The sequence below is a fragment of the Lissotriton vulgaris genome, chromosome 6 (genome assembly GCF_964263255.1).
Source record: "Lissotriton vulgaris chromosome 6, aLisVul1.2, whole genome shotgun sequence".
NCBI lineage: Eukaryota > Metazoa > Chordata > Amphibia > Caudata > Salamandridae > Lissotriton > Lissotriton vulgaris.
The window spans coordinates 1,564,027,671-1,564,053,504 of NC_141694.1; the positions used below are offsets into that span (position 1 = coordinate 1,564,027,671).

Below are 25,834 nucleotides of genomic sequence, written 5' to 3' on the forward strand. Positions count from 1 at the left end.
CAGCATTGACATTTGAGGATGTGTGTGGAGCCAATAGAGGAAGTGGGTGGAGACAGTGAAGGAAGTGGGTGGAGTCGGGGTAAATGGGTGTGGCCTCCAACACATATTTGAGTATCTGGATTTCATATTTTATTAAAAAAGCACCAGCCCCAGCTCAAACAAATACCATGCATTACTTTCAGACCCCATGTGTGATCGTTGTCATGATCTTTCTAAATCTTTCTGAATAATTTCTCCCCTTAAGCCATGCTCTTCATTTTCAATGCCCATATGAGGCTGGAAATTGAGATGAGACTCTGGGTTGAATTTCTTTATTTTTAATGTGTTGCTTCATTGATAATGTCTCCATTATTGTCTAATTACTATATAAGAGTAATGTCCTCTTTACTTCACAAGTGGTTTGTAAAAATATGTGTCCGTCGATGATGTTCAACTTCTTTTAGGGGGGCCGGGCTCTGTTAATGATAGCTATGTACTTTCTAATATAAAGACACAAAATGGGGGTATGACACAACAGCTTGTGGCAGGAGAGCTGAGGGATACTTAACTCTGGCAATTACCCCTCTAATCACAGCTAGTGAAGGGGAGGCAAAGGAACACACCAGGTTGTATTCCTCCTCAATTCAAACAACACAGGCAATATTTTGCACCCCTATTGGGGAGAGTTCAGAATCATTCCTATGGAGGGGTGGCAGATATGGTTGGTCTAGCAGTTCTCCTCAAACAATTGGAGATCACTGGAATACTAATCAGCCACCCAAATGATGGGAATGGGGAGTTGGGAAGTTGTACAGTTGTAGCAGGTTTTTGGGATTAGGTCAGATGGGGAATTGCATACTTCAAACTGTACACCAGTGGCAGGCTTGGTTGGGAGAGATAGCCCCACAAGAAAACACACAACCTACGTGAAATTAGCAGCACTTACAAAATAATAATTTGGAATGTAAGTGGCCTAAATGACTTTAAGAAGCTTTACAGAATACACTCATACTTAACGTGATATGGAATTAGCATTGTGCTGCTGCAAGAGACCCATGTATGCAGGGACACAATTCCCAAGGTCAGAAAATAATGAAGGGGACAGATTTATGCAATTTCCTACTCTAGATAAACCAGGGGGGTCCTAATGTGGTGGCACCAAATGACCCATTTTCCCTGAAGGACACAGTAATAGATTGGGAGGGAAGGTAAATATTAATAATGGGAACGCTAAATTCCTACAATATATGCCTAACTAATGTGTATGCCCTAATATAGATGATGGTAACTTCTCCCCTGAGATAGTGAGGAACCAGGCACCTTACATAGAGGCAGACATTATTTGGGCTAAGAGAGGTATATTGTGTGCTTGATGGAGGCCTGTATAGGCACCCCCACTACATGGCATTCAGCCAAATATAACGAATACCAGAATTGAGGCTACTGGCTACAGTTACTCACATTAGCCTGGACAGATGTTGTTACAAGAAGAAAGGAGTGGAATACATGGGACGATATCTGTCAGTCCACTCTCTGTTGTTGGCTGGCTATGTGACAAAGTAAGGCGTAACTAGGGTCCAGCTCTAGGGGTTGCACACAGTGGTGCTGTCAGACATGAAATTCTCCTGTTGGCTCACCGAAACACTTAGAAATTACTTTGACACCAACACAAATATAAAGTAGCAGGGTGATACAGTGGGAGGCCATGAAAGTGGAGGTATGCGGGGAGAGCATGACTCGCATCAGAGGAGTCAAAAACGAATTGGAGCAAGCTCTGAAAAAGCAAGAGAACCGATTGAAGGACCCATCCACCCACAAAACACAACATAGAGGGCTGCCCAGAAGGCTATGCTCATTTAAACATAGGTTAGTCTGGACCAATTTACGATAAGGACATACCAACAGTTACTTAACAGGGAGGGAGACAAATCCAGCCACCTGCTGGCGTGGCTAGTTTGCTAGGAAATGTTGCACGCCCCTATTCTGTGGCTCCCAGACAGGCATACATGGGTCATACAAACCCAAGAGGGCATCAATAATATATTCTTTCAACATATGAAGGATCCTTACTTACAAACCCAAATGGTTGCTACACAGAAAATAGCTGACTATATCGCGCACCTCCCATTAGACAGACTAACCCCAGAACAGAGGGAAGCGTTAGCGGCCCCCTGAGCAAAGAGGGCATTATGACAGTGATCAAGGGTATGCCAAAAGCAAAAACTCCCGGAGAGGATGGTCTACCGGTTGAGATCTACCATCAAAATGGAAGTCTACTGCCAGATAAATTGTTGGCAGTGAATAATCAGGCTTACACAAAGGGCATATTACCAGCTTCTATGAGAGAGGCAAAGGCCATATGTTAGGTTTGGGGGTCTCTAGTTGGCAGAGGTAGGTACCTTTGACCAAATGGTGACCCTTGCGTCTAGTCATGGTAAGGGGGTACACTCCTAAAACAACCCCTGCTCACCCACTTGGTAGCTTGGCACGTGCAGGCAGGCTTATCTCAGAGGCAGTGTGTAAAGTATTTGTGAACACATACAGTAACCCAGTGGCAACAGTACAGATGGACACCACACGAGTTCTAGTATAAAAATAAGTATTTTTATATAGACTTAACACAAGACCATAAACAACAAAAATCCACAATACTGTACTTAAAAAATGGTAGAAATAGCTTAGTTCTCTTTAGATGTAAAATGTGACACTTTGAGTTCAATGTACCTTTGGATGCGTAACACTATACAACAAAAGTGTTGCAGGGAAGGTGGTGCCTCGGTTCTTTACACACAAGAACAGTGATGCGTCTGGTTCCTACTGCTGCGTAGGGGTTGCGTCGGTTCTTTTCCGCGGGAAGGTGATGCGTCAGTTTCTTACTGTGCTTCTGTGGCGATGCGACCCGCAGTGCCGTGATGCGATGAAGATCTGGTGCAATGAAACAAAATGGCGTCTTCTTCTTGATGTAACAATGAAGTGTGCATGCCCGACGACCGTGCGGCGACTCAACGATTCCTCTGAGCCGCGACAGGCCCTGTGACATACTTCTCCGGTAATGCAACAGCATCTGCTATGACGTCGACACTATTCTCCAGTGATGCGAGGCACTTTGGGTGATGCGATGGTGACACGGCAGCAGCGGTACGCTTCTCCGGTGATGCGACGACATCTGCTGTGACAGCGACACCCATCACCAGTGATGCAACAACAACGGTTGTGGCGGCGACATGCTTTTTCGTCTTGAGTTGCACTTCCAGCTCCCAGTGACACGCAGTCTCTCAGAAAGCCCAGCTCAACAGTAGGCACTTTAATTCCCAGCAAGGGAAGGTACGGGAGCTGGTTGGTGATGTCTGTTGTCCCTGAGACTTCAGCAGGAGGCAAGCTCTATCTCAAGCCCTTGGATATCCTTTACAAGTTGAGTTAAAAGTAGCACAAAGTCTTTTCTCCTTTCTTTAGCAGTCAGGCAAACACTGCAGGCCAATCCCCCAAAAAACACTCAGCTTAGGGATAGTCTCCTCCTCCGTTTCTCTGATTCCTCTCCTCAACAAAGGTTCTTCTTGTTTCCCAAAAGTGATCTAAAGTTCTGGGGTCTGGGTCCCCATATTTATCCTAGCAAATCCTTTTTCCTCTGAAGGCAGAGGGTCCTGTACCCAGTCCAAACCAGGTCTGTGTAGTCCTGGAGCACTTTGCTGACAAGACTCCCTCTTTTCGTTTGACAATGTGGGCCAGGGACATCAGACACACCACAGGAGCCAGCATTGTGGAAGGCAGGCACAGCCCTAGTCAGGTCCCAGGTGCACTCCTGCCACCCATCTACATACAGATATCTCTATTCATCCCTGTGCTGACTCACCATGTCTCCAGAAATCCCCCAGCCTCTGTCACTCAAACTCCAGACAAGGAATACACAACCTAGCAGAGGCAGGCTTGGTCAGTTAGGCAAGAAAATACCCACTTTCTAGAAGTAGTATTTTCAAACACAGAATGTTAAAACCCCCTTCTGAGTTCAGGTATACTACACTCAAATTTCTACCTAGTTCCATGAGTCAGTTAGGATTATAAGATGTAATAATCAAACTGCCCATTCTGGCCTGTGGGGAACCGATAGCCTTGCAATAGTGAAAAACGAAAATGGCTGTAATTCACTATTAGGACATGCAACACACACCAGGGCATGTCTTAACTTTTACCTACAATGCACCCTGACCTTGGGCCTACCATAGGGGTGACTAATATGCAGAAAAGGGAAGGTTAGGGACTGACAAGTGGGTGCACTTGCCCAGTCAACATGGCAGTACCAGACTGCACACAGGCTCTTCAATGGCAGACCAGAGACACACTTTTGCAGGCTGCTTCTGTGGGTGGCACAACCAGTGCTGCAAGGCCACCAGCAGACTTGGGTTTGCAAGCCCTGGGCACACTCAGTGCACTGTACTAGGGTCTGACATGTAAACCAAACCAGCCAATCATGGAATCACTAAACCATACATGAATTTACCATAGGGAGCACTTACACTGTGGCACTGAATAGCAGTGGCACAGTGCCCAAAGCATCTATAACCAGCAAAAACACATGAGGCCACAGCAAAAAATGGAAGGGAGACCCACGCCAACAGTGCCAGGTCTAACACCATATTAGTACCCAAATGTGACAGAAACCTGCAGGATGTTGTTTTTAAAGACCTGGTCCATGACAAAAGTGCATGTTAAAATATTATGCAAAATACTAGCTAATCAACTCCTTGCACTAATCACTACCCTTGTGCATGAAAACCAATGTAACTTCATGACTCATTGGAGCACCTGTTACAAAATATGTAGGTTTAAACATGTACTCCACTTGGAGGGATGATCTGACCAGGATTGTGCCTTGACACTCCTCAACATTGAACAGGCCTTTGATTCCATCTCCTGGGGCTACTTATGGGAAGCTCCGGAATAACGGGCCAGTGCCAGATATAAATAAAATGGGAGAAGCTGTTATACATTAGACCGCTGGATAGAGTATAGGAAGCATGCATAATTTCAGACCAATTCAACATGAGTTGAGGGACATGACAGCACTGCCCGTTGTCATTGCTATTGTTTGCCTTGGTGAAAGAGCCACTTGTGTGTCTGCAGACTACAGACAGAGTTACATCCCTGCAGTATTAAACTCCGGCGTTTAGTTAACATGGTGTGCATGTACAAAAGTGACTCACTGGTCTATTTATGGCACCTGACTTACTCAGTACCGATACTGTTGCACCCACTGACCGAATACTGGGAGGTCTCAGGCCTACAAACAAATTGTACCAAATCAAAACTTTTTCCAATCAGAGGCTGCAAGACCTGGGGATTCAAAAGCTACCAGTGCTGGATATTCCCTGGGAGACCTTCGACTTCCAATACATGAGCATTTGAATCATGCTAGATGAGGCAAATAGTCATGGACTGAACATGGGCCAAGTGTTGGATGAGCTGCATGAGTCAGTTAGATTCTAGAATACTATATCCCATGGCAGTCATAGACAGAATAACAATCGTCAAGATTGTAGTCTTGCCCAGATGCTTATACATCCTACAGGGGCCACATACCCAATTCTGAGCCATGTGCTCACACATTTCTCAACCAAACATTGACACATTTGATTTTGCTGGAAAAGAGAAGAAGAGTACGAGACTTTCAAACTCGAATAAGAAAGAGGAGGAGTGGAACTACCAAGCCTCAAGCTATATTACATGACCACTCATCTGCAGCATGCAGACCATTGACAGGATGAGGAAGATAACTGGTAAAAAAGACTATGGAGGGCGGACCCTTGAGGGGGAATCATTACCAACCTTACTGATGAAGGGACGGGGGGATGCCACAATACCTACTGTATGTTATCCGCCAAGTTGGTAGGACATGGCACAGGGCCATCACAAAAGTGCTTAATTCTCACCTTTTGCAAAAGCTGTGCATATATGGGATATCTCTCCCTTTGCAAAAATGACCACAATCTTGTCAGCAGAGAGGTGGAAGAGAGGGGATGCTCAACACTTGCAGACTTTTGCCCAGATGCTAGATGCAATACATTTGATCAGGGTCAGATGACTTTTGGGCACCATGTAGGGTAGTTCCTCTGATATGCAAAGCTAATGTATTCAGCCAAGGGGGTCTAGACCTCCTTTCCAGAAGCCCCATTCCCTCCGGAATCCAACATAATAGTTATGCTCCACGCCATCCTGGGATGCAGACACTTGATCTCTTACCTATATCGTGCTCTGTGTGCCAGAAAACCAGCTATACCATTACCAATTCGGGACACATTAGACATAAATCAAGAAGGATAACTAGCCATAAAGGAGTGGCAAGAAGTATACTGAGGAGTCTCAACAGTCTCTATTAATGCACAGTTTAAAGTTTATACAATGCAACTACATCCACATGACATACCACACTCCTTCAAAACTATGCAAAATGTATCCAACCGTCCAGGTCAACAATGGACGATGCGGACAGACAGACTATGACTTTCAACACATGACATGGTGGTGCAGGTCCTTCATACCTTCTGGCAGGACGTGGCCCAGATGTTTGGAAAATACACAAAGAGAGATAATGCACTAATAATCTAAATATTCTCCCTAAGGGGAACAAGCAAAAGTGTGTGAAGGTAATGCTGTTTAAGCTAGACACAATACTAGCCAAGAGGCGCATAGTCATACACCGGGCAAGTCTAGGGGGCCCACGACCAGCGCATGGAAAAGGGACCTGAAAAAATTGGCAACTGCAGAGGAGGCACATATGAGACTAGTAGGAGGTGGTGATAAAATAATAGAAGACCTGGAAACATGGGAAGAGATGCTACTAGAAATCTCTGACCCACCGGGAACTAGGCCCCCGTTAACCGACCCAGGGTAAATTAAGGGACCCTAAGCACCTATATGCCCTCATAAGCAACAAACAAACGGAATGGTGGGGGGTGAAATGGACTAGACCATAGTGCTGGGGGCGATTAAACCATGGAGAAATAACATTCATTCTGAAAGGGCACAAATGGAACCTGGGCAAGCAGCTGGTCTTGGGTATATAGGGGTAGTCAGGGTACGGCTCATGATGGCAATGATATGGCGACTGCAAAGTAACCCTTGTTGGGAAATTGATACCTGTAATGCAACCTCTTTTGTTGTATTCCATTTGTCCTTTTCTGAGTAGAAAGAAAACAATAAATGCAATTTAAAAAAATTTAAAAATACATTATTTTAATTTAAAATGTATTCATGGGTTCTATTTTTCGATCCAGTCTCCATTAGTTTCTTTGGCAGGGTCTTGCATTATCTTTAGTAAAATATGTGTGGTGCTGGCCTTACTGCTGCTCAATTTTGTTTACATTCATTAATGTAGCACCACCCCCGTTTTGGGGTATACGCAACTATCACAGTATTTCTTGATTCATGATCACCAGTCCTTAATAATGCACTTCTACCAGTGTTATCTTAGCACTCTGACTACATGTCAGAACAGCATAGCACTTTAATGATGGTGAAGGAAAATGCTGTTTTAAACCTTGCATTGGCTGAGGCATATTTGCTAGGCATTAGGCCCCAACAGTGTTTAAGAAGCTTAAGACCTGATTTAAATCATGGGGTATAGAAACTCCATCGCAATGATGATGAAGTATCTATACTGCCAAGAATTCTTATGGAGGTAGACCATAGTATTAATCATGGCTACTCCACCTCCCCTGTGATTAAACTACTGCAACGGCTCTACGGAGTAAGTGCCATAGGAGTCAGACCTCTAATTCTGCCTACCTAATATAGATGGCTGGAATTAGATGTCAGTTTTCACTGCTCATCACCACCAGGAAAACCCTTGTGGCAAGAGTCTGAAAAATCTGTTAAATGCTCCCCTCGCCAGGGAGTTGACTCCCATGGCACGGGGAGCATTTTATAAAAATAAAAAAATAAAAATCTCACTTTGGAATTTGGGTTATTAGTTTAGGGGTTAAGGGGGGTGAATCTTCTTCTCAAGCAACAGACACAATCTCTCTCAGGGTTAAGCACAAAAGCGACCTATGTTTAAGCCTATGGCGGAAGCCGGGAGTGAGCTTGTAATTTTAAAACTTATTCTGTGTGATACTTTGTACTTTTAATTCACTCACCCCTTGCACACGAACAGCGATACTAGCGCTGCAACGATTCCTTCACTTCGCCATTACTGAGGGCGAGGCGCCACATCTGACACGCCCACCTCAGCTGGCCACGCCCCCTTATTCGACTATATAAGTGCGCGCAGCTGGAAAGCGCGACACTTTGAATCTTGAGTCTCCTGAGGCGGAAGCCGGGAGTGAGCTTGTAATTTTAAAACTTATTCTGTGTGATACTTTGTACTTTTAATTCACTCACCCCTTGCACACGAACAGCGATTCTAGCGCTGCAACGATTCCTTCACTTCGCCATTACTGAGGGCGAGGCACCACATCTGACACGCCCACCTCAGCTGGCCACGCCCCCTTATTCGACTATATAAGTGCGCGCAGCTGGAAAGCGCGACACTTTGAATCTTGAGTCTCCTGAGGCGGAAGCCGGGAGTGAGCTTGTAATTTTAAAACTTATTCTGTGTGATACTTTGTACTTTTAATTCACTCACCCCTTGCACACGAACAGCGATTCTAGCGCCGCAACGATTCCTTCACTTCGCCATTACTGAGGGCGAGGCACCACATCTGACACGCCCACCTCAGCTGGCCACGCCCCCTTATTCGACTATATAAGTGCGCGCAGCTGGAAAGCGCGACACTTTGAATCTTGAGTCTCCTGAGGCGGAAGCCGGGAGTGAGCTTGTAATTTTAAAACTTATTCTGTGTGATACTTTGTACTTTTAATTCACTCACCCCTTGCACACGAACAGCGATTCTAGCGCTGCAACGATTCCTTCACTTCGCCATTACTGAGGGCGAGGCGCCACATCTGACACGCCCACCTCAGCTGGCCACGCCCCCTTATTCGACTATATAAGTGCGCGCAGCTGGAAAGCGCGACACTTTGAATCTTGAGTCTCCTGAGGCGGAAGCCGGGAGTGAGCTTGTAATTTTAAAACTTATTCTGTGTGATACTTTGTACTTTTAATTCACTCACCCCTTGCACACGAACAGCGATTCTAGCGCTGCAACGATTCCTTCACTTCGCCATTACTGAGGGCGAGGCGCCACATCTGACACGCCCACCTCAGCTGGCCACGCCCCCTTATTCGACTATATAAGTGCGCGCAGCTGGAAAGCGCGACACTTTGAATCTTGAGTCTCCTGAGGCGGAAGCCGGGAGTGAGCTTGTAATTTTAAAACTTATTCTGTGTGATACTTTGTACTTTTAATTCACTCACCCCTTGCACACGAACAGCGATTCTAGCGCTGCAACGATTCCTTCACTTCGCCATTACTGAGGGCGAGGCGCCACATCTGACACGCCCACCTCAGCTGGCCACACCCCCATGACGCCCTTCCCCACAGACATAAATTATGTGTCTCGCTAGGAAGCGCAGCGGACGGGCGCAGCGGGCGCGCCGTCAGCGCGCCGAAGGCGCGCCAAAGGCAAGCCCGTCTGGGCCCGTCCGGGCCTGGACCGGGCCCAGGGCCAGACCCCCTGCCTTTTCCACTGATTCTACCCGTACGTGTTGGACCAACACCCAACTTCATCTACTAAACTCCTCCCCTTGCTCGGCTATCACCCGCTGCAACCCAGACCACTTAGAATCTGTTCCTTTCCATTGCCCTCAATGCAACTTCACTCTCCCGTCCTACCAATCTTGCCTGCCTCCTCGTCTCACACCGCAGCCCCCCTCATCTAACCACCGGACTCTGAAAGCTGGCTTGATCAATTGCCGGTCTCTCCCCCGTCATGCCAACGACATCTGGATGTCTATCTCCTCAGACGAGTGGGATATTCTATTCCTCACTGAGTCCTGGATCACTGACTCCTCCTCTCCGGATATCTATCTGGCCATCCCCCCAGGATACGATATAAAATGCATGAACCGGGCTGGTGGTAAATCTGGAGGCGGACTTGCCGTCATCCTCAAATCCCATCTTCAGCTGACCTTTACCAAACTTACTAATATTGGTATAATTGAAGCCATGTACTTCTCTATATCTGACTCCGCGGCAGTTATACTGGCTGGCACATTAGTTTATAACCCCCCTACCGCCACCTCCCCTTCTCTCACTGCCCTCACCCGCCAACTGGCTGATCTATCCCTCAAACACCAATATTTTCTAGTCCTAGGTGACTTTAACCTCCACGTAGATAATCCTCTCTGCGTGAAGGCGAACAATCTGTTGGAAACTATGGAAAGCCTGAACCTCAAACAATTAGTCACCGGTCCCACTCATGTGGCTGGTCACACCTTGGACCTCATCTTCGCCAATTTTTCGACTATCACTGTCCTCCCACCCCTCCCCCTCACTTGGTCCGACCACTATCTTATCCCCTTCTCTTCTGCCCTCGGCCGGAAAACTGTCCCCCTGGCCCCTAGGAAGGAGTTGGGAAGAAAGTGGCACAAGGTCACATGTGCCACCTTGGACCCGGTATTCCACTTCCAGACGGAGCACCTCTCCTCTGATATTGATGGAAATGTTTTTAGGCTAAATGCTGCCCTTGTCAACGCTATTGACGCCATTGCTCCCCAGAAAGTCATTGCCTCCACTAGATCTCGACCCTCCGCCCCCTGGTTCTCTACCTCCCTCCGTGAGAAGAAAAGCAGATGCAAAGCACTCGAACGTAAGTGGAGACTAAACTACGACCCTGAAGCTAAACTTACCTACAGATCTGCCCTGAAAATTTTCCTCAAACAAAAAAAAATCGCTATCAAAGATCATTTTTCTTCTCAAATTATCAATGCCAAAAACTCGTCTAAAACCCTCTTCACCATTGTCAAAGACTTCATTAATCCTCCGGCTAGGGCCACTCAGACCACTGCGAGTCAGGCTCTATGCGAGGGACTCTCAGATTACTTCCTTGAAAAAATTAACAAACTCTGTGTCTCCTTCCCTAAAGGGCTAGTCCCCCTGCCTCCCCCCACTAGTCCCCCAGCTTCTCCGTCCTTCCTCTCCTTCAATAAACTCAACCGGGACGATGCCATTAGGTTACTTACCCACTGCAAATCCGGCGCCCCCTCTGACCCTGTCCCTGCGAAACTCATGGGAGAACTGGCGCCTTCGCTAGCCTGCTCCTTCCTCTCCATCTGGAACGCCTCTCTTCACCATGGCTTCTTCCCTACCACTTGGAAGGAGGCCTTGGTGATTCCTATCCTAAAAAAGGCGGATGCCGATCCCACTGTTTTCGCCAACTACCGCCCCATCTCCCTTCTCCCCAAACCCGCAAAGGTCCTGGAAAAAGCAGTGCAGTTGCAACTCACGGAATATCTGGAAAACCACTCTCTACTGCACGACTCACAATCCGGATTTAGAGCTGGATTCAGCACTGAGACGGCATTGTTGGAAGTATCGGAAACTATTCGGGAATGCGTGGACAGGGGCGAGGAGGCCATGCTGGTCCTCCTCGACCTGTCCGCAGCTTTCGATACGGTCTCCCACCCCATCCTCCTTGACCGACTCAAACAGATAGGCATTGGCGGCACTGCCCTCAGCTGGATCGAGTCCTTCCTTTCGGGAAGAAGTCAGAGGGTACTGCTGCGGCCTTTTAAATCGGAGGAAAAACCCCTGTCATGCGGTGTGCCACAGGGCTCCGCCCTCAGCCCCCTGTTCTTTAACGTCTATCTTGCCCCACTGGCCGACGTTGTGGAGTCCTACGGAGTCAGGGTGGTCTCCTATGCTGACGATACTCAGCTGGTGTTTTCCTTCAGAGACCACTCGGACTCCGCATTCACCAACTTCCGCCAGTGCCTCAACAACATCAGTGTCTGGATGACTGATAACCATCTCAGACTAAATGCAGACAAGACGGAGGTGCTGTTTTTCAATCAGAAAGATCCCATTCCCTCCTCTTGGTGGTGGCCCACGGCACTTGATCCCGCTCCCTCTCCCGTTCACTCTGCTCGTAACCTGGGTTTTCAGTTTGACGACTCCCTCTCATGCAAAACTCAGGTCAATAAAGTGACCTCTGCCTGCTTCCTGAAGTTGCGCATGATCAAAAAAATACTCCCCTATCTCCCTCTGGATTCCCGCCGTACAGTTACCCAAGCCCTCATCACGTCCCACCTGGACTATGCTAACAGCCTCTATGCTGGTGCCCCCCAGTATCTGTTAGACCGGCTTCAGATTGTCCAGAATGCGTCGGCCAGACTGATTGGTAATATTCCCTACCGTCAATCAGTATCCGCGTATCGTAAGGAACTTCACTGGCTACCAGTGGCCAGCCGTATCCAGTTCAAGATCCTCACCCTCACCTACCGAGCCATCAACGACCTCGGACCCAACTACCTGAAAAAACGTGTCTCTATATCTCGCTCCGTCAGATCCTTGAGATCCAATGACCTCCGCCTCCTGATCTCTCCCCGTTTCAGACTATCTAGAATGGGTGGCAGAGGGTTCAGTGTCATTGCGGCAAAACTGTGGAACGCTCTGCCAATCGATCTGAGATTCTGTCCCTCCGAATCCATCTTCCGAGCCAAACTCAAAACTTGGCTCTTCTCTGGACTCTGATTTTACCCTGCTGTTCTCCATGCTTTATGCTCCTTCTTCTCCCCTGGAGGCTCAGGTTCTAGCACCGGGACACCCCTTCGGGGGTAGCTGTGCGCTCTATAAACCACATTAAATTAAATTAAATTATGGTACCTTGGCACAAAGCATTCAGACCTAACTTAGAGGCAAAGTGTAAAATATTTAATGCAGCACACAAACAGCAATAAAGTGAAAACAGATAACATTAAAAATTCCACATCAATTAAGAACAATAGAGTAAACTTTAATGGATAAACTGAGATCAAAATGCCAATAATTAAATCAGTAGAACTAGAGCTATGCAATTTCAAAGTATTCCGTGAAAATAGCAACTAAAAACACAAAGCTCCACTCATAGTCATCTTGTCGTGCTAGCCTTGGGGAAAGGCAAAAGTTCAGGCTAACTAAGGTGGATCTTCGACCAGATACAGGTACCAGGTTAGTTCTGCTGGAAAAGTTACCTTCTCAAAGTTCAGCGTGAAGAGTCCAGTTTGTGACGGAGAAGATTGCGAGAAACAGGGAGAATGTTGTGAATGGTTGTTGCAGAAGCGTGAGAGCAGGCCTGGCATTGCAGACGTTCATCAGTGTAGTGTGAAGGTCCAGTCGGGCATCATGAGTGACCGTTGCTGGAGCTTTACATTAGCAGTTACCACGGGCTGTTGTTGCTGTAGTGTGAAGTGTAGATCTTGCATTGCAGTCATCACTGGTGGTCGCTGTAGCAGGAAGAGTTGTTTTCACTGGAGCTTTGTGTTGTTGTTCGTCTCAAAAAGCAGTGTCTTGGCACAAATTTGCCTCTTCATGTTCGCAAAGAGCCCAAAACATCATGATTTCTCCATTTATTTACAGAAGAGTGTACTCTGATGCCAGCCAAGGGTCGAAGGTCCGGGGGGGCACCGTTTGTGGATGAGAGACTCACTCTAGGACAGGCCAGCAGGGCTCAGCCAGGTCCAGGCAGGTCCAGTTGCAACACATCAGTTGGGCAGTTGCAAGGCAGCCCCTAGAGCTTGTTGCGCCGCTGTAGCTGGAGGTCAGGCAGCTGACCCATGCAGTCACTGTGGCAGTCCATTGTTCAAGGAGATGGTCCTCTTTCCTTCAAAACACAAGGCAGTCCTCTGAAGAACAAGGCTGGTCTCAAGCACCAGGGCAGTCCTCTGGTAGCAGCAGGGCAGTCCTATGAGAATCAAGGCAGGCCTCAAGCAGCAGGGCTGTCCTCTAAAGTACAAGGTAGTCCTTCTGAAGTCATCCACAGGTCCAGGAGTGTAATTAAGAGTGAATCAATATTTATGCCTGGGGCCAGCATTTGAAATGGGGGGAACACCATGGCATACTCCACACATTTAGCTCTGGCGAGTTTTCCCTTCCCCTGTCAAGGATGACAAAAGGCTTTTGTCAGGTCCTTTGTGAGTGTGCTAGAGGCAGACCTTTGAAATGTTAGTCAGGCAGGAAACAGCTACACCCCTTCCATCCTGCCAGGGCTACCCATCCTGCTTGACCTAGTTCCCTTTTATATCACTGTCTGAGAGGAATGCACAAAGGCCAACTGCCAATTACACCCAGTCATGTGACCCAGGGCAAAGGCTGCAGGCACCGAATAGTTAGGGAAAGAAATTGTCAACTTTCTAAAAGTGTTATTTTCATAAGTGTGACTTAAAATACAACTTTATCATTAAAAAGGGCTTTGAAATACAATTCATCGAGAGTATATATGGCATTTATTCCTTGTCCCATTCAAAAGTTATCACTTATTAAATGTGTCAAAGGAGCCCAATGCTATCCAATCAGAAAGATAGGCCTTATAGTAGTAAAAAAAGGAGTTTGTCACTATCAGGACATGTGAAACTTAAAAACCCATATCCTACTTTTTAATTACAATGCACCCTCCACCATGGCCAGTTAAGGGTATACCTTAGGGGTCACTCATATGTATGACAAAGAGAGGTTTGGGCATGTCAAAAGGTTTATTTGCCAGGTTGAATTTGCAGTTTAAAAACGGCTCACATGTTGTAATGGAAGACCCAAGACATGTCTTAAAGGGATACTTAAGTGTGTGGCACAATACGTGCTGCAGGCCCACAAGTAGCATTTAATTTACAGGTCCTGGGTGCACGTACAACCACTTTACAAGGTACGTATAAGACATTAACTGTGCCAATAGGGTGTAAAACAATTATACCATGTTTTAAGGAGTGAGCACAACCACCTTAGGGCTGATTAGAAATGGTGATTTGCTCAGAGCCCCAAAGCAAATAAAAACTTACTTCAGCAACCATGAGGGGAGAAGGCATAAAGTCTGGGGGAGGACGAAGTCTAACTAACCATAACTGTGATTGCGTATCCAAAAATTAAATCTTTAGTTTAAGAAATCAGGTTCTCTTTTAGAAAAAAATACATAGTTTTTTTTTTTAAGTTTCACCCTGAAGCCAGCCACCCCAATTCACAAACAGGAAGTTGGTAACTGTTCAGCGATTTGCCATCCGAATTAAGGTTGCAAATCATCGATACATCAGGGACCAAATTGCTACTTGGAAGGAAGGCCAAAAACACGCCTCTTTCAATTATTGATTTGGAAATCATTTCTAACTCCATTTACTGATTCAGAAAGCTTTTCCCAATTGCTAAATTAATTTTGTAAATAAGAAAAAGTATTTTAATGTTTGCAAATCCTTAAAGTTAGTGATTTGTGGGATTTACAACAGCTAAAAAACTGAGGGCCATTTTAAGAGCCCCTTTGCAGTACACACAGAAAGGGGAAAAGCCTCTGACAATTTTTTTTTGTGCAGGAAGGTACACCATGGTGCAAGAGTGCCTGCATTGGTGCTAGGCAGCCCACTGCACACCAGCACAGGGAACAGCCACGGCCGGCAGTGGGAGTACCTGCAGGGCGGTGGCGTGGGGAGGGGGAGGGGTAGGGTGGGCTGTAATAATGCATGGATTACGGAGTTTTACAGGTAAGTAAACATTGAAATAAATAAAACGAATTTCGTTGAGCGCACTGCATTGCATTTGGGGATGCAGTGCACTCAATGAAATTCGTTTAATAATTTAAATATTTACTTACCTGAGAAGGTCCGCAAGCCATACATTACTACCCCCCACCCTGCCCCTCCCCCTCCGCACGTCACCGCCCTGCAGGTACTCCCACTGCCGGCCGCGGCTGACAGGGGAAAAAACATAAAAGCGCTGTAATGCTATAAATAAGGTGCATTCCTGCTCAATACCAGTGATGGAGTGCAGCGCAACAAGGTGACTTGCTACGCTGCGCCACCTTTTCATAAATATCACGCTTGGTACATCTGGACATTCTGCTAAGATTAATAATTCCATACCTATCCATGTATACTTACCTTGATGATAAAGTAATAGTCGATATTCAATGTTTTTCTAGGTCACAATAAAAAACGCAGTAATGTGGTGGAACACCTTTAAAATCCCATAGTAAAGCTCTTACGTGAAAACAATAATATTCCCAAACAAACTTTTTTGTCATTAAATCCCATTCTTTTAATCCAGTTGTCTTTCTTAAAAAAAAAACATTAGAAGTGATTTGTATGTCAGATTATGTCAATATTCACTTTATATTCATTTAGTCTTCTATTCTCATGCCTGTTCTTATGGCTAATTTGTTTTCTTACTGAAGGAATGAGTTCAAACAGTTGTCAATCTTTGTTTTGCTTCTTTAAGTTTATTGTTAATGAGCCATATACTTCAGCCTTTTATGTTTACTATTCTGCCCTATTGTTTAAGAATAAGAAACTGTTAATTAACCTCGTGTTTGCACCACGATATCCATATTTAAATCGTTCTCTTCTCTTTTAAGAAAAATCATCCAGAACGCTTTTTTCTCTTGTTTGTATCTTTCTTTTTACACCCATTCTGATTTGTTTAGGGAGTTCCCGACTCATAAATTTGGTCTTAATATTTTCATCTTCCCTTTGCTTCTTTTGAAAATAAGTTGCGTTGGAACATTATATACCAATTTTCAATCGAACATAGCTTTCCATTCCTCGCTTTTGACAAAGATCTAAGGGTTGAACCAATATACAGTTTAAGAGAAGAACATTTCATACAATAAGTGCAGAAACCGTGTATTCTTACCTTATTTTGTGTGCTTGCCTTCTTTTTATTGTACATATCACCAAAATGTGTATGCCTATCCTTAGTGAATTCAAAGTTACACTTTCTGCACAAGTTCGTTTTGGGACCCAGTTCGCATTCTCATTTTTATGTTTTCTACGCTTTATTTTGTCACTCTGGCTCAAAAGAGTTTTTATGTGTGCTGCTTTCTTAAAAGCAACTGAAATATGTTTGTTCACTAACCATTGGAGTCTTGATCTGATGGGTATCCGGATTTCACACATAATGTACTGTTTGCTGGTTTTAGTATTCTAAAAAAAGGACCAATAAATATATCGCCCTTTACAAATGATTTAAATCAAGAAATACAATACTTATGCTGCCCCATTCTAATGCCAGTTTGTGGCTTTGAAAAAAAAGTATTGCAACGCGGACCATTACTTTGCATCAAATACACGTTCCATGGGGTTGTTTGTGCCAAAATGGTGTGCATGCCTGGCGCTGACGTAACAGAGAGAAATATCTTTATTTCTCCTTGTTATTTCCTCTCTGCATTTGACAAAGACACCCTTGCACTATGGCAAAAAGCTGCCTTTGTTGGAGTTAGGCAGTCCAAAGTGCACCAGAGGGCAGAACTGTGCCATTTCTTTGAATATATGGTGCAGTTCTGCTCTTTCCCAGTGACACAATGCAACACAGCAACTTTTCTGGCCACTCCACATTGTGCCACTAATTTGTAAATATGCCTAGAAGTTTTTGGGGCAATTAGAACATGCTGTGGAAGGCATTCATATTTTAAAGTGGCTTATTGAAAGACAAGTTTTATGAATAGTGTTGTAATTCATGTAAGTTTGCTTAACAGTCTGCTAAAGTCAAAGAGGCAAATTTTGAGTCTGGTCGATGGCCCACTGGTCTCTGCTAGATCAGCAGAGGTACCTTTCGTACTCTGGTGGATGGCTTTGCACCGTATCTGTGGTGGGGGCCTCACCTGCTTCAAAACAATATCCAGCAGGGTGGTTGCTCGAAAGGCAGAAGAGTTTGCTAAGTGGGGGCCAGCAAACATTTTAAAAAGTTATCTTCAGAGGCAGGAACCTTGACTGGAATGTCCACTGCCTGTTGATACTGTGCATGGAATAGGATGGGGTGGCCTTCAATATGATCTGTTGTGGATGGGCCAGTAGGCCAAGAGTTGTGACTGGCAGAGACCCAGCTGAGGCTCCGTCAGTGGAAACCATGCATTTTACCAATTTCTGCATAAAGGGAGTTGGGAGGGGGACTGCGAGTTTGGCATGACAGGCGAATCGCCATGCATTGGTAACTCACTCACTCCACCAAGCTCTAAATTACTCTCAAATACAAAATAGAACATATGTATGGCATCAAACATGTTTTTCTCTCTTAATGTATGAACTGTTTGTCAAGGTTTTGACTTGTATGCATCACAATACCTTTTTTTTTTTTTTTTTGCCCTTAGGTACTTGGCGATTGTTCACCCGCTGAAGCCTCGGATGAATTATCAGACCGCCACGTTCCTCATTGTACTCGTTTGGGTCGTTTCTATACTGGTTGCTATACCTTCGGCCTATTTTGCTACAGAAACTGTCTTGTTCATTGTCAAAAGCCAAGAGAAAATATTTTGTGGACAGATATGGCCGGTCGACCAGCAGATCTATTATAAATCCTATTTTCTCTTCATTTTTGGAATTGAGTTTGTCGGACCAGTGTTCATGATGACTTTGTGCTATGCCAGAATCTCCAGAGAACTCTGGTTTAAGGCTGTGCCTGGTTTCCAGACTGAACAAATTAGGAAACGGCTTCGCTGCCGGAGGAAGACAGTGATGGTTCTGATGTGCATTCTGACCGCCTATGTGCTTTGCTGGGCGCCATTTTATGGGTTCACTATTGTCCGCGATTTCTTCCCTACCATATTTGTGAAAGAGAAGCACTACCTCACTGCGTTTTACATAGTTGAGTGCATAGCCATGAGCAACAGTATGATTAACACCATGTGCTTTGTAACAGTTAAAAATAACACCATGAAGTATTTTAAGAAGATAATGCTCTTGAGATGGAGGTCGACATACAGTGGTAGCAGGACAAGTGCCGACTTAGATATTAAAACAAGTGCAATGCCTGTCACGGAGGAGTTGGACTGCATAAGATTCAAATAAATAAACCAGGGGTTCGAACAGATGTTGAAATGAGCATACTGTGAACGCCATTGTCCAGAAAGTTACATGGTTTTGTTTGTGCCATGCCTTCCTAAGAAATGACGTGGTGCAATTACTTCAGGGTTCCATATTAGCTGAACCCTCCACAGTACTCGAGAAGACTTGCTACAGGGTTCAAAACATTTTGGTATCCCTTGCTTTGCTTATGGCGTCGTAGAATTTAGTTGCCTTTCCATCATTATGCCATGCATATTTTAGTGGGTCAATTAATGCACAAGCAGGGCTTCAAAGGGAAACGTTAACGTTCTCTGAAATCATCAATATTTCACAGTTGTCCTTTTACTCAAAGTGTTGATGGGCTTCGCATTTTAATGTCGAAAGGTGCTTTGTTTTCAGGTCAATATTGTCATTTTAGATGAGTAAGGGAGGGCTCTGTTTGAGGTTTAAACTATAGAACACATGAAAAGACAAGAGACTAAATTAAACCTTCTCATTTTATCTGGACGTTTGTAAACTTCTTGTGATTTGAGGCTTTGCCACTGTACTGTTTACTATCTGCCATCTTCAAGACATTTACGTCCTACTTACTTTGTCAATGCATATGTATCGTTATGGTGCATTTTGTGAGTACACTATAGGCCGAGTGTATTGGCCTCCAAGCATATACTTGTGACATTTTAAGAAGCATTCCTTTCCGATGTGACCAGAAATATAAGTGGTGTCATAGTTCCAGTGAATAGTTAATGTTTATACTGTTGTATCACGTGCTTAATTGATAGCCGTTTTGAAACTGCTCAACTTTTAATGGGTGACTATGCGGTTTATGATAATTGTTTGCTGACTTAAGAGTTGGAACAACACAGTCTGTTATATTTTCTATGGAAGTATAGTTGTGATTGAGCTTTAGTAATGGTGCTGGCGCCTTGCCACAATGAATATTCTTATATTTGGTGCCACTGAATAAAAGCCCTTGGTAGCCTTCATGTGATGGCAGAAAATAAAAAAGCTGCATGTTAAATCTTTTTATGCTCGAAATAATTTTTTTCTACTATAATTCAGTTGTCATATGCTGCCACATTTTCTCCCACACTGGAGGATTTCATCTCAGTTCCTTACTTCTTACAGCTTAAGGTATGGAACATTTACTGAAATTCCTCACCACACTCTTTCTAAAAAGCGGGAGTACATTATTAAAGAGTCAGAACCATTTTAATACTTCTAATTGTACAGAGCAACACCAGATTCGCTGTCTAATCAGAGAGCTAGTTACGTTTTAATAAAGGCTGAAAGGTGATTACTATGCTCACTCTTTCTTAAAACAACAAGGACAAAGAGAAAAACCGAAATATGTCGATTTTCTTTAGTGTATTCAAACTCACACAACGTGGAGGATCACATATGCATACACATATGCACATCTGCAAAACCACTAGCAACAAATCCACATGCACCAACCAGGTACAGCGGGAAACAAACACAAGTACATATGTAGAAATACTTCCTCATACACCTCTTTTTAACTTTATTTAAGTTAATACTTTGGCGTGAGAAAAGGACACTTCCAGCACAGATAAGATGCCTGAACCAGTCATAATAACAATTCGGAGACATGGTTAGCATGTCACAAATGTAGAGTAGATGAACATGTTGGTGGTGTATATCGAAATATGAAAATAGGCATTGTCGGTACCAGTCGTCACAAATAAACATAACACCAGTGAGAGTCTTCTTGCAACATTCATGCATGCAGTTGCACTAAAGGCAGAAGGTAGGTCCTGTCAGCCACCTCCGCACTACCTCTGGCACACCTCAGTCAGGCCCCCTATGTATAGCAGGCAGTCACTGCCTGGGACACTCATACAATGCCACCCAGTTCCTCATCACCTTCCGCATCGTTTCTCACATCGGTCAAATATTCCTGGTATAGGTCTCATTGAACTCTTGGGCGACTACGGGGTGGCATAAGGTCATGGTAAGCATCTGACTGTGTATTGCAATATACCATATCAGTATGTCATTCTGTCGCTGTGGGGAAAGGTCCCTTCAACCAGCGCATTTGAATTCTACACCACACCAATAGGAGGCCGGCAAGTCTGCGGAACATCGCTGTCATAATCCAGAAGTGCCACCAGCAGTGTGTAGGCCAATGCCTCCCTGTGATTCCTCCCAAAAACTTGACTATCGGAAGCCAAAAGTGCTGCAAACCAGGGCAGTGCCATGCTATGTATGCAAACCTAGAGCCCTTCGTGCTGTAACTCCGATAGTCATCACGCAAGCTGTATCTGAGTAATGGGGCCTGGGTATAATATACCCAATTGCGATATTTAAAATGCATAAGTCGATTGTGGCCATTCAATGACATAGTACACACTACAGAGGAGCAATAAATCCACTGTTGATGTCTAGATATATGTCCTCTTGCCAATCACAGCAAGTTTAGTTTTCGCACCCCAGGTGCAGAGGAGTATCAGGGCGTGCTGCCACCCACGGCAATATGGCAAGGCTCACACACAGACCTCGGGGCTAACGGGACTCACTTACCTCTCACCACTACAAAGCACTAAGGGGGGCGGACCAAAACGAGTCATCCAGCCCCAGTGGACCGGCTACCAGAGGGGCACATACGCCAGATCCACCAGCCCTGATGCACCGCCATTCACCCATGTCCACCGCAACCGATGCAGATTCCACCCCAGGCATTGGCTGAGAGGGCTTCACCCAGGAGGCAGACATCAACAGGCAGGTCCTCGCCTTGAAATTTGCAGTGCAATAGGCGTGCCAGTGCATGGGCGCAGAGAGCAATATTTTTGAAGTGATCTGTACCACAATGGAGCAGGATTATGCAGGATACAAGAAACAGCTGGAGGAGTCCGCCTAGCAGGGCCACGCAAGCTCCACCCTCATATTTGCCCATGCATGCAGTGTCATGTACACACAGAAAGGTGCTAGAACAATGTTTTCAGTGGAGATTATAATGTCAGGTCTTGAAAGGATTAAGGGTGAGAAAAATCTAACTGCATAAAGAGGGGGTACATACCAATGAGTGTTTAAATAGTTGTTATAACCTTGTGTATACCACTTATACCAAACCTGATGTTTTTTGTATAGTTTGGACCCAAGCAGTTCTTACATATATCCGCATCCACATACTACAATGATTTCCCTGTAAACAGCTATTAGAGTGGTCTTTTAAAAGCATCTTACTTATTTGCAGTCCACTCCAAATAAAGCCCCATTCAGCTAAGATGACCTCATCCCTCGCAGCCGGCCCGATAAAACCCGCTGTTGGGAAATCGTTGTTGAATTTGTAGGCGGATATATGTCAGCACTGCTGATCGGGAAATTAGGAGGCACGGATGACCTAATGAAATACGGTGCTCATGACATTTTGGAAACCATTATTTTAGAAGCAAAATAAAAAATAATAATAAAAACCTTTTGCGTGATAGGTAGAAGTTACACAGAATGAACACTGAACTATAGCCCTGATGACGTCATACGTTGGACGAAACGCGTTGGCTGAATTGATTAGGACCTTCTGTTGATGAACTGCTACAAGATTTTCAATTAATATTGATGAACTGTCATAATCGTTGTGGAAACACTATCCTAAAGTGACAAGCAATAAATTGTGGATCTGTGGATTCAAGGAAATCTGTCGTTTTAATTGAATCCGTTGGGAACAAAGTTGCATTTGCAAATACTGATTACTGAATATGGCACTCCCTTCATTGTGGAATTTTTCTTTGGAGGTGGTCCTGCAGCGGTGGGGTACAGAAGGTTGAGCATGATTGGTTGTATTATTAACATTCAATTGATATATCAATAATCTTGTCCTGTGCACACCAGTTGGAAGCCCTCGCCTCTAGGAATTATTATTGATAGTTTGGACCGACTGTCTTCTCATCAAACATTGGAATTAAGAGTCAATGTGCCTCATGTGTATGTTGCATCTTCAGGACTATTTGGAGCGCCTTTACTTTGTAATGGAAACATATGCTTTTGACAATTTTTCGTTTGTTCATGACCTCTTCAAATTGCATTATGCCACAAGCTGAGTGTCACTAGGTTGAAATTGAACCATTAACAGAGAAGAACAATATATAGATATTTGTACTAAAATGGTTAGCAGTAGTTTGTCAAAAGAAGTTGTCTATTTTGTTATCGTTTTCATGAAGGGGACCAGAAAAAGTTGCACAACAATGATGACCAGGGATGACTAGAATTTCGATTGTATAGTTTTAAAACGATGCAGCGTCAATCCTTTTTTTAAATGGTCTGCTTGCTGTGTTAATAAATATAATGGGCCAGACCCAGTGCTGATATGAAAGGAAATGCTACTGGAAGAAACACACTTCAAAGGCCTTTTATTGCTCTTTAGTCATTTGGCCTTTAAGGTTTTCTGCAGGTTCTGCAGCATGGCCAGCACCCCAAATTCGAGCTCCGCCGGGCACAAACATGATGTACGCATGCATTCATTAAGGAATGCATTCATGTTATGCAGAGAGGGATTGGCGGAAATCTTACACCGAAGGTAAGAAGGAAAAGTATAAAACTTGTATTGCCAACAACAAGCTAGCTCTCTTTGAAGCTAAAAAGGGATACTTCTCCTTACAAATAACCATGGTGGAATCAAATTCTAAAGAATTGTTTAAAACGATTTGCTAATTAGCCAAACCCACTACCCCTAAAAAACAGGGTGATGTAGAATTCTGTAATAAAATGGTGGATTTTTTTCAAAACTAAAATTGAAATTATCTTTACTTCACTGGTGGGTCAGATCAACGGTAAACAGATTGATTCATATCCAATGGCTTCAGGTGGCCTAATCACTACCGAAGGTTCATTGGATCATTTTACGCCTATTGAGAGTGCTGATTTGATCAAACCGTTGCACACCATAAAATCTGGTGCTCCCAGTGATCCATGTCCTGTGGGAATCGTTAAGCAAATCCCGGAAATTATTGGAGAAGTACTAACCCCTCTACTTAACGCAGTTTTACGGATTGGAATCTTTCCTAGAGATTGGAAAAAGGCCTCCGTGCTGCCTTTATTGAAGAAGCAATCCATGGACCCTAAGGACCCGAATAATTATCGTATGATTTCCACACTCCCATTACCAGCTAAACTACTGGAGAAAGAAGTGAATAGCCAACCTAGCAATTTCATCTTGGCTAATAACTCCTTGGACCCTTCGCAGTTTGGGTTTAGAGCCTTTCATTGTACAGAGCTGGCTTAAATAAAATCAACAGAGGAAATGAGAGGGGCCGTGGATAGGGGAGGAAGGCCTTCTTAATCCTCCTGGACCTATCCGCGGCCTTTGATACAGTCCACCCTAAGGTCCTGCTGAACCGGCTCTCTGACATTGGAGTGAAGGGTTTGGCATGGAAATTGCTTCACTCCTTTTTGGCTGATAGGTCGACCTAGATGGGAACGCCTCTGAACCCTTCTCGTTTCCCTGTGGGGCCCCACAGGGCTTGTCGCTGATCCCCACGCTTTTTATTATCTATGTGGCCCCATGGCCAATGTCATCCGGTCGTTTGGGTTCCAGCTCACCTCCTATGCTGATGACACACAGATTGTGCTGTCGCTGACGGAGGGAGTGGAAAGGGAAGCAGGGGATAGGTTTCAGAAGTGTATGAGCTCCATTTCCACCTGGATGTCATCAAATTGTTTAAAGCGCAATTCAGCTAAAACGGAGGTGTTAAAATGTGGCAATAATCCCTTGGTCTGGACACCGGACAGGTGGCCTGAAGATCTCGGATCCTGCCCAATACCCTCGAGGAAAGTCAAGAATCTCGGAGTCATGGTTGATAACAAACTCACCATGGGGGACCAAGTGAATCAGGTGACATCAGCCTGTTTCATGGTCCTCAGAATAATAAAAAAAATCAAGTTCTTCCTCTCAGCCAGCAACCTAAGGATGGTTGTTACGGCCCTGATTTTGTCCCGCCTGGACTATTGCAACAGCCTCTATTTTAATGTACAGAAACAACACATGTGCAATTTGCAACTGGTCCAGAATGCGGCAGTAAGATTGCTGTCGGAAACTGCTAGGTTTGCCTCGGTTAGAGGAGAGATGAGGAAATTACATTGGCTCCCAGTCACACTCAGATCACGGTTCAAGGCCCTCAGTCTGGTCTTTAAAGAGGGGAATGGGATCGGCCCGGAGTTTCTTAAGCACAGACTTACGTGGTACGTCCCAAGCAGAACCCTGCATTCTTCAGGTGCTAAATTAGTTCAAACATCCATGTTTAAGAAAACCAATTGGGGAGGCAGAAGCTTTTTTCACTGTGCCTCTAAAGCATGGAATGAACTCCTGTTCCAACTAAGAAACACTGCAGATCTTATTTCTTTTTGCAAGGGTTTGAAAACTTGGTTTTCTCTCAATAACAATCTTAATCTCTTAATGCTTCCCAGGTCACCAGTACTCAGCACCAGGACACCTCAGGGTAGCAGTGCGCTTTATAAGTGCAAATAACATAACATAACATGTTTGTTGTTGAGCAGATGAATGTGTTTATGTCTAGGTGGCTGATATTGTCTATTAAATGAGGTTAGAAAAATGTCAAATGAAAGTAAAACACCATGTGTCAGCCTTTTTGTCTATGCCCTACCTACCCTTGTCCCTCCCGTTTTGAAATATGCCCTCCGGCCTTTTCTCTGCTCGCATCTACTGTACTATGCTCCACCTCCATGAACACCATGAAGTGTTCCAGCCTGCCAGAAACTGCTGTGTAGGACGTTTTCTCTGTCACAAGGCTGCCACTTTGGAGAGTTCAGAGACCATCCAAAGGCCGCCGTTTTCGAGCGTGACCGTCCAATCTCCACTATATGATTTTCAGTGTCTTTGGACTCCGTAGAAGCTATACGTATTACCGGGATTCCATTTACTGTTTTCCAGTACATTTTTTTGAATGGTGCATTCAGTTGTAAAGATTGTGAAACTTACACATATCAATTATT

General features: G+C 44.7%; 1 protein-coding gene across 1 annotated transcript in view; it reads left to right on the plus strand.

Moving 5' to 3' along the window:
- The window catches only part of PROKR1 (prokineticin receptor 1), a 291,985-nt gene extending 273,069 nt beyond the window's left edge, over positions 1 to 18,916 (plus strand). The window contains exon 3 of the mRNA XM_086925441.1: positions 18,172 to 18,916. Coding sequence (XP_086781567.1) covers positions 18,172 to 18,868 — 697 coding nt within the window. The 3' untranslated portion in view covers positions 18,869 to 18,916. The remainder of the gene's footprint in view (positions 1 to 18,171) is intronic.
- The last annotated feature ends 6,918 nt before the right edge of the window (positions 18,917 to 25,834 follow it).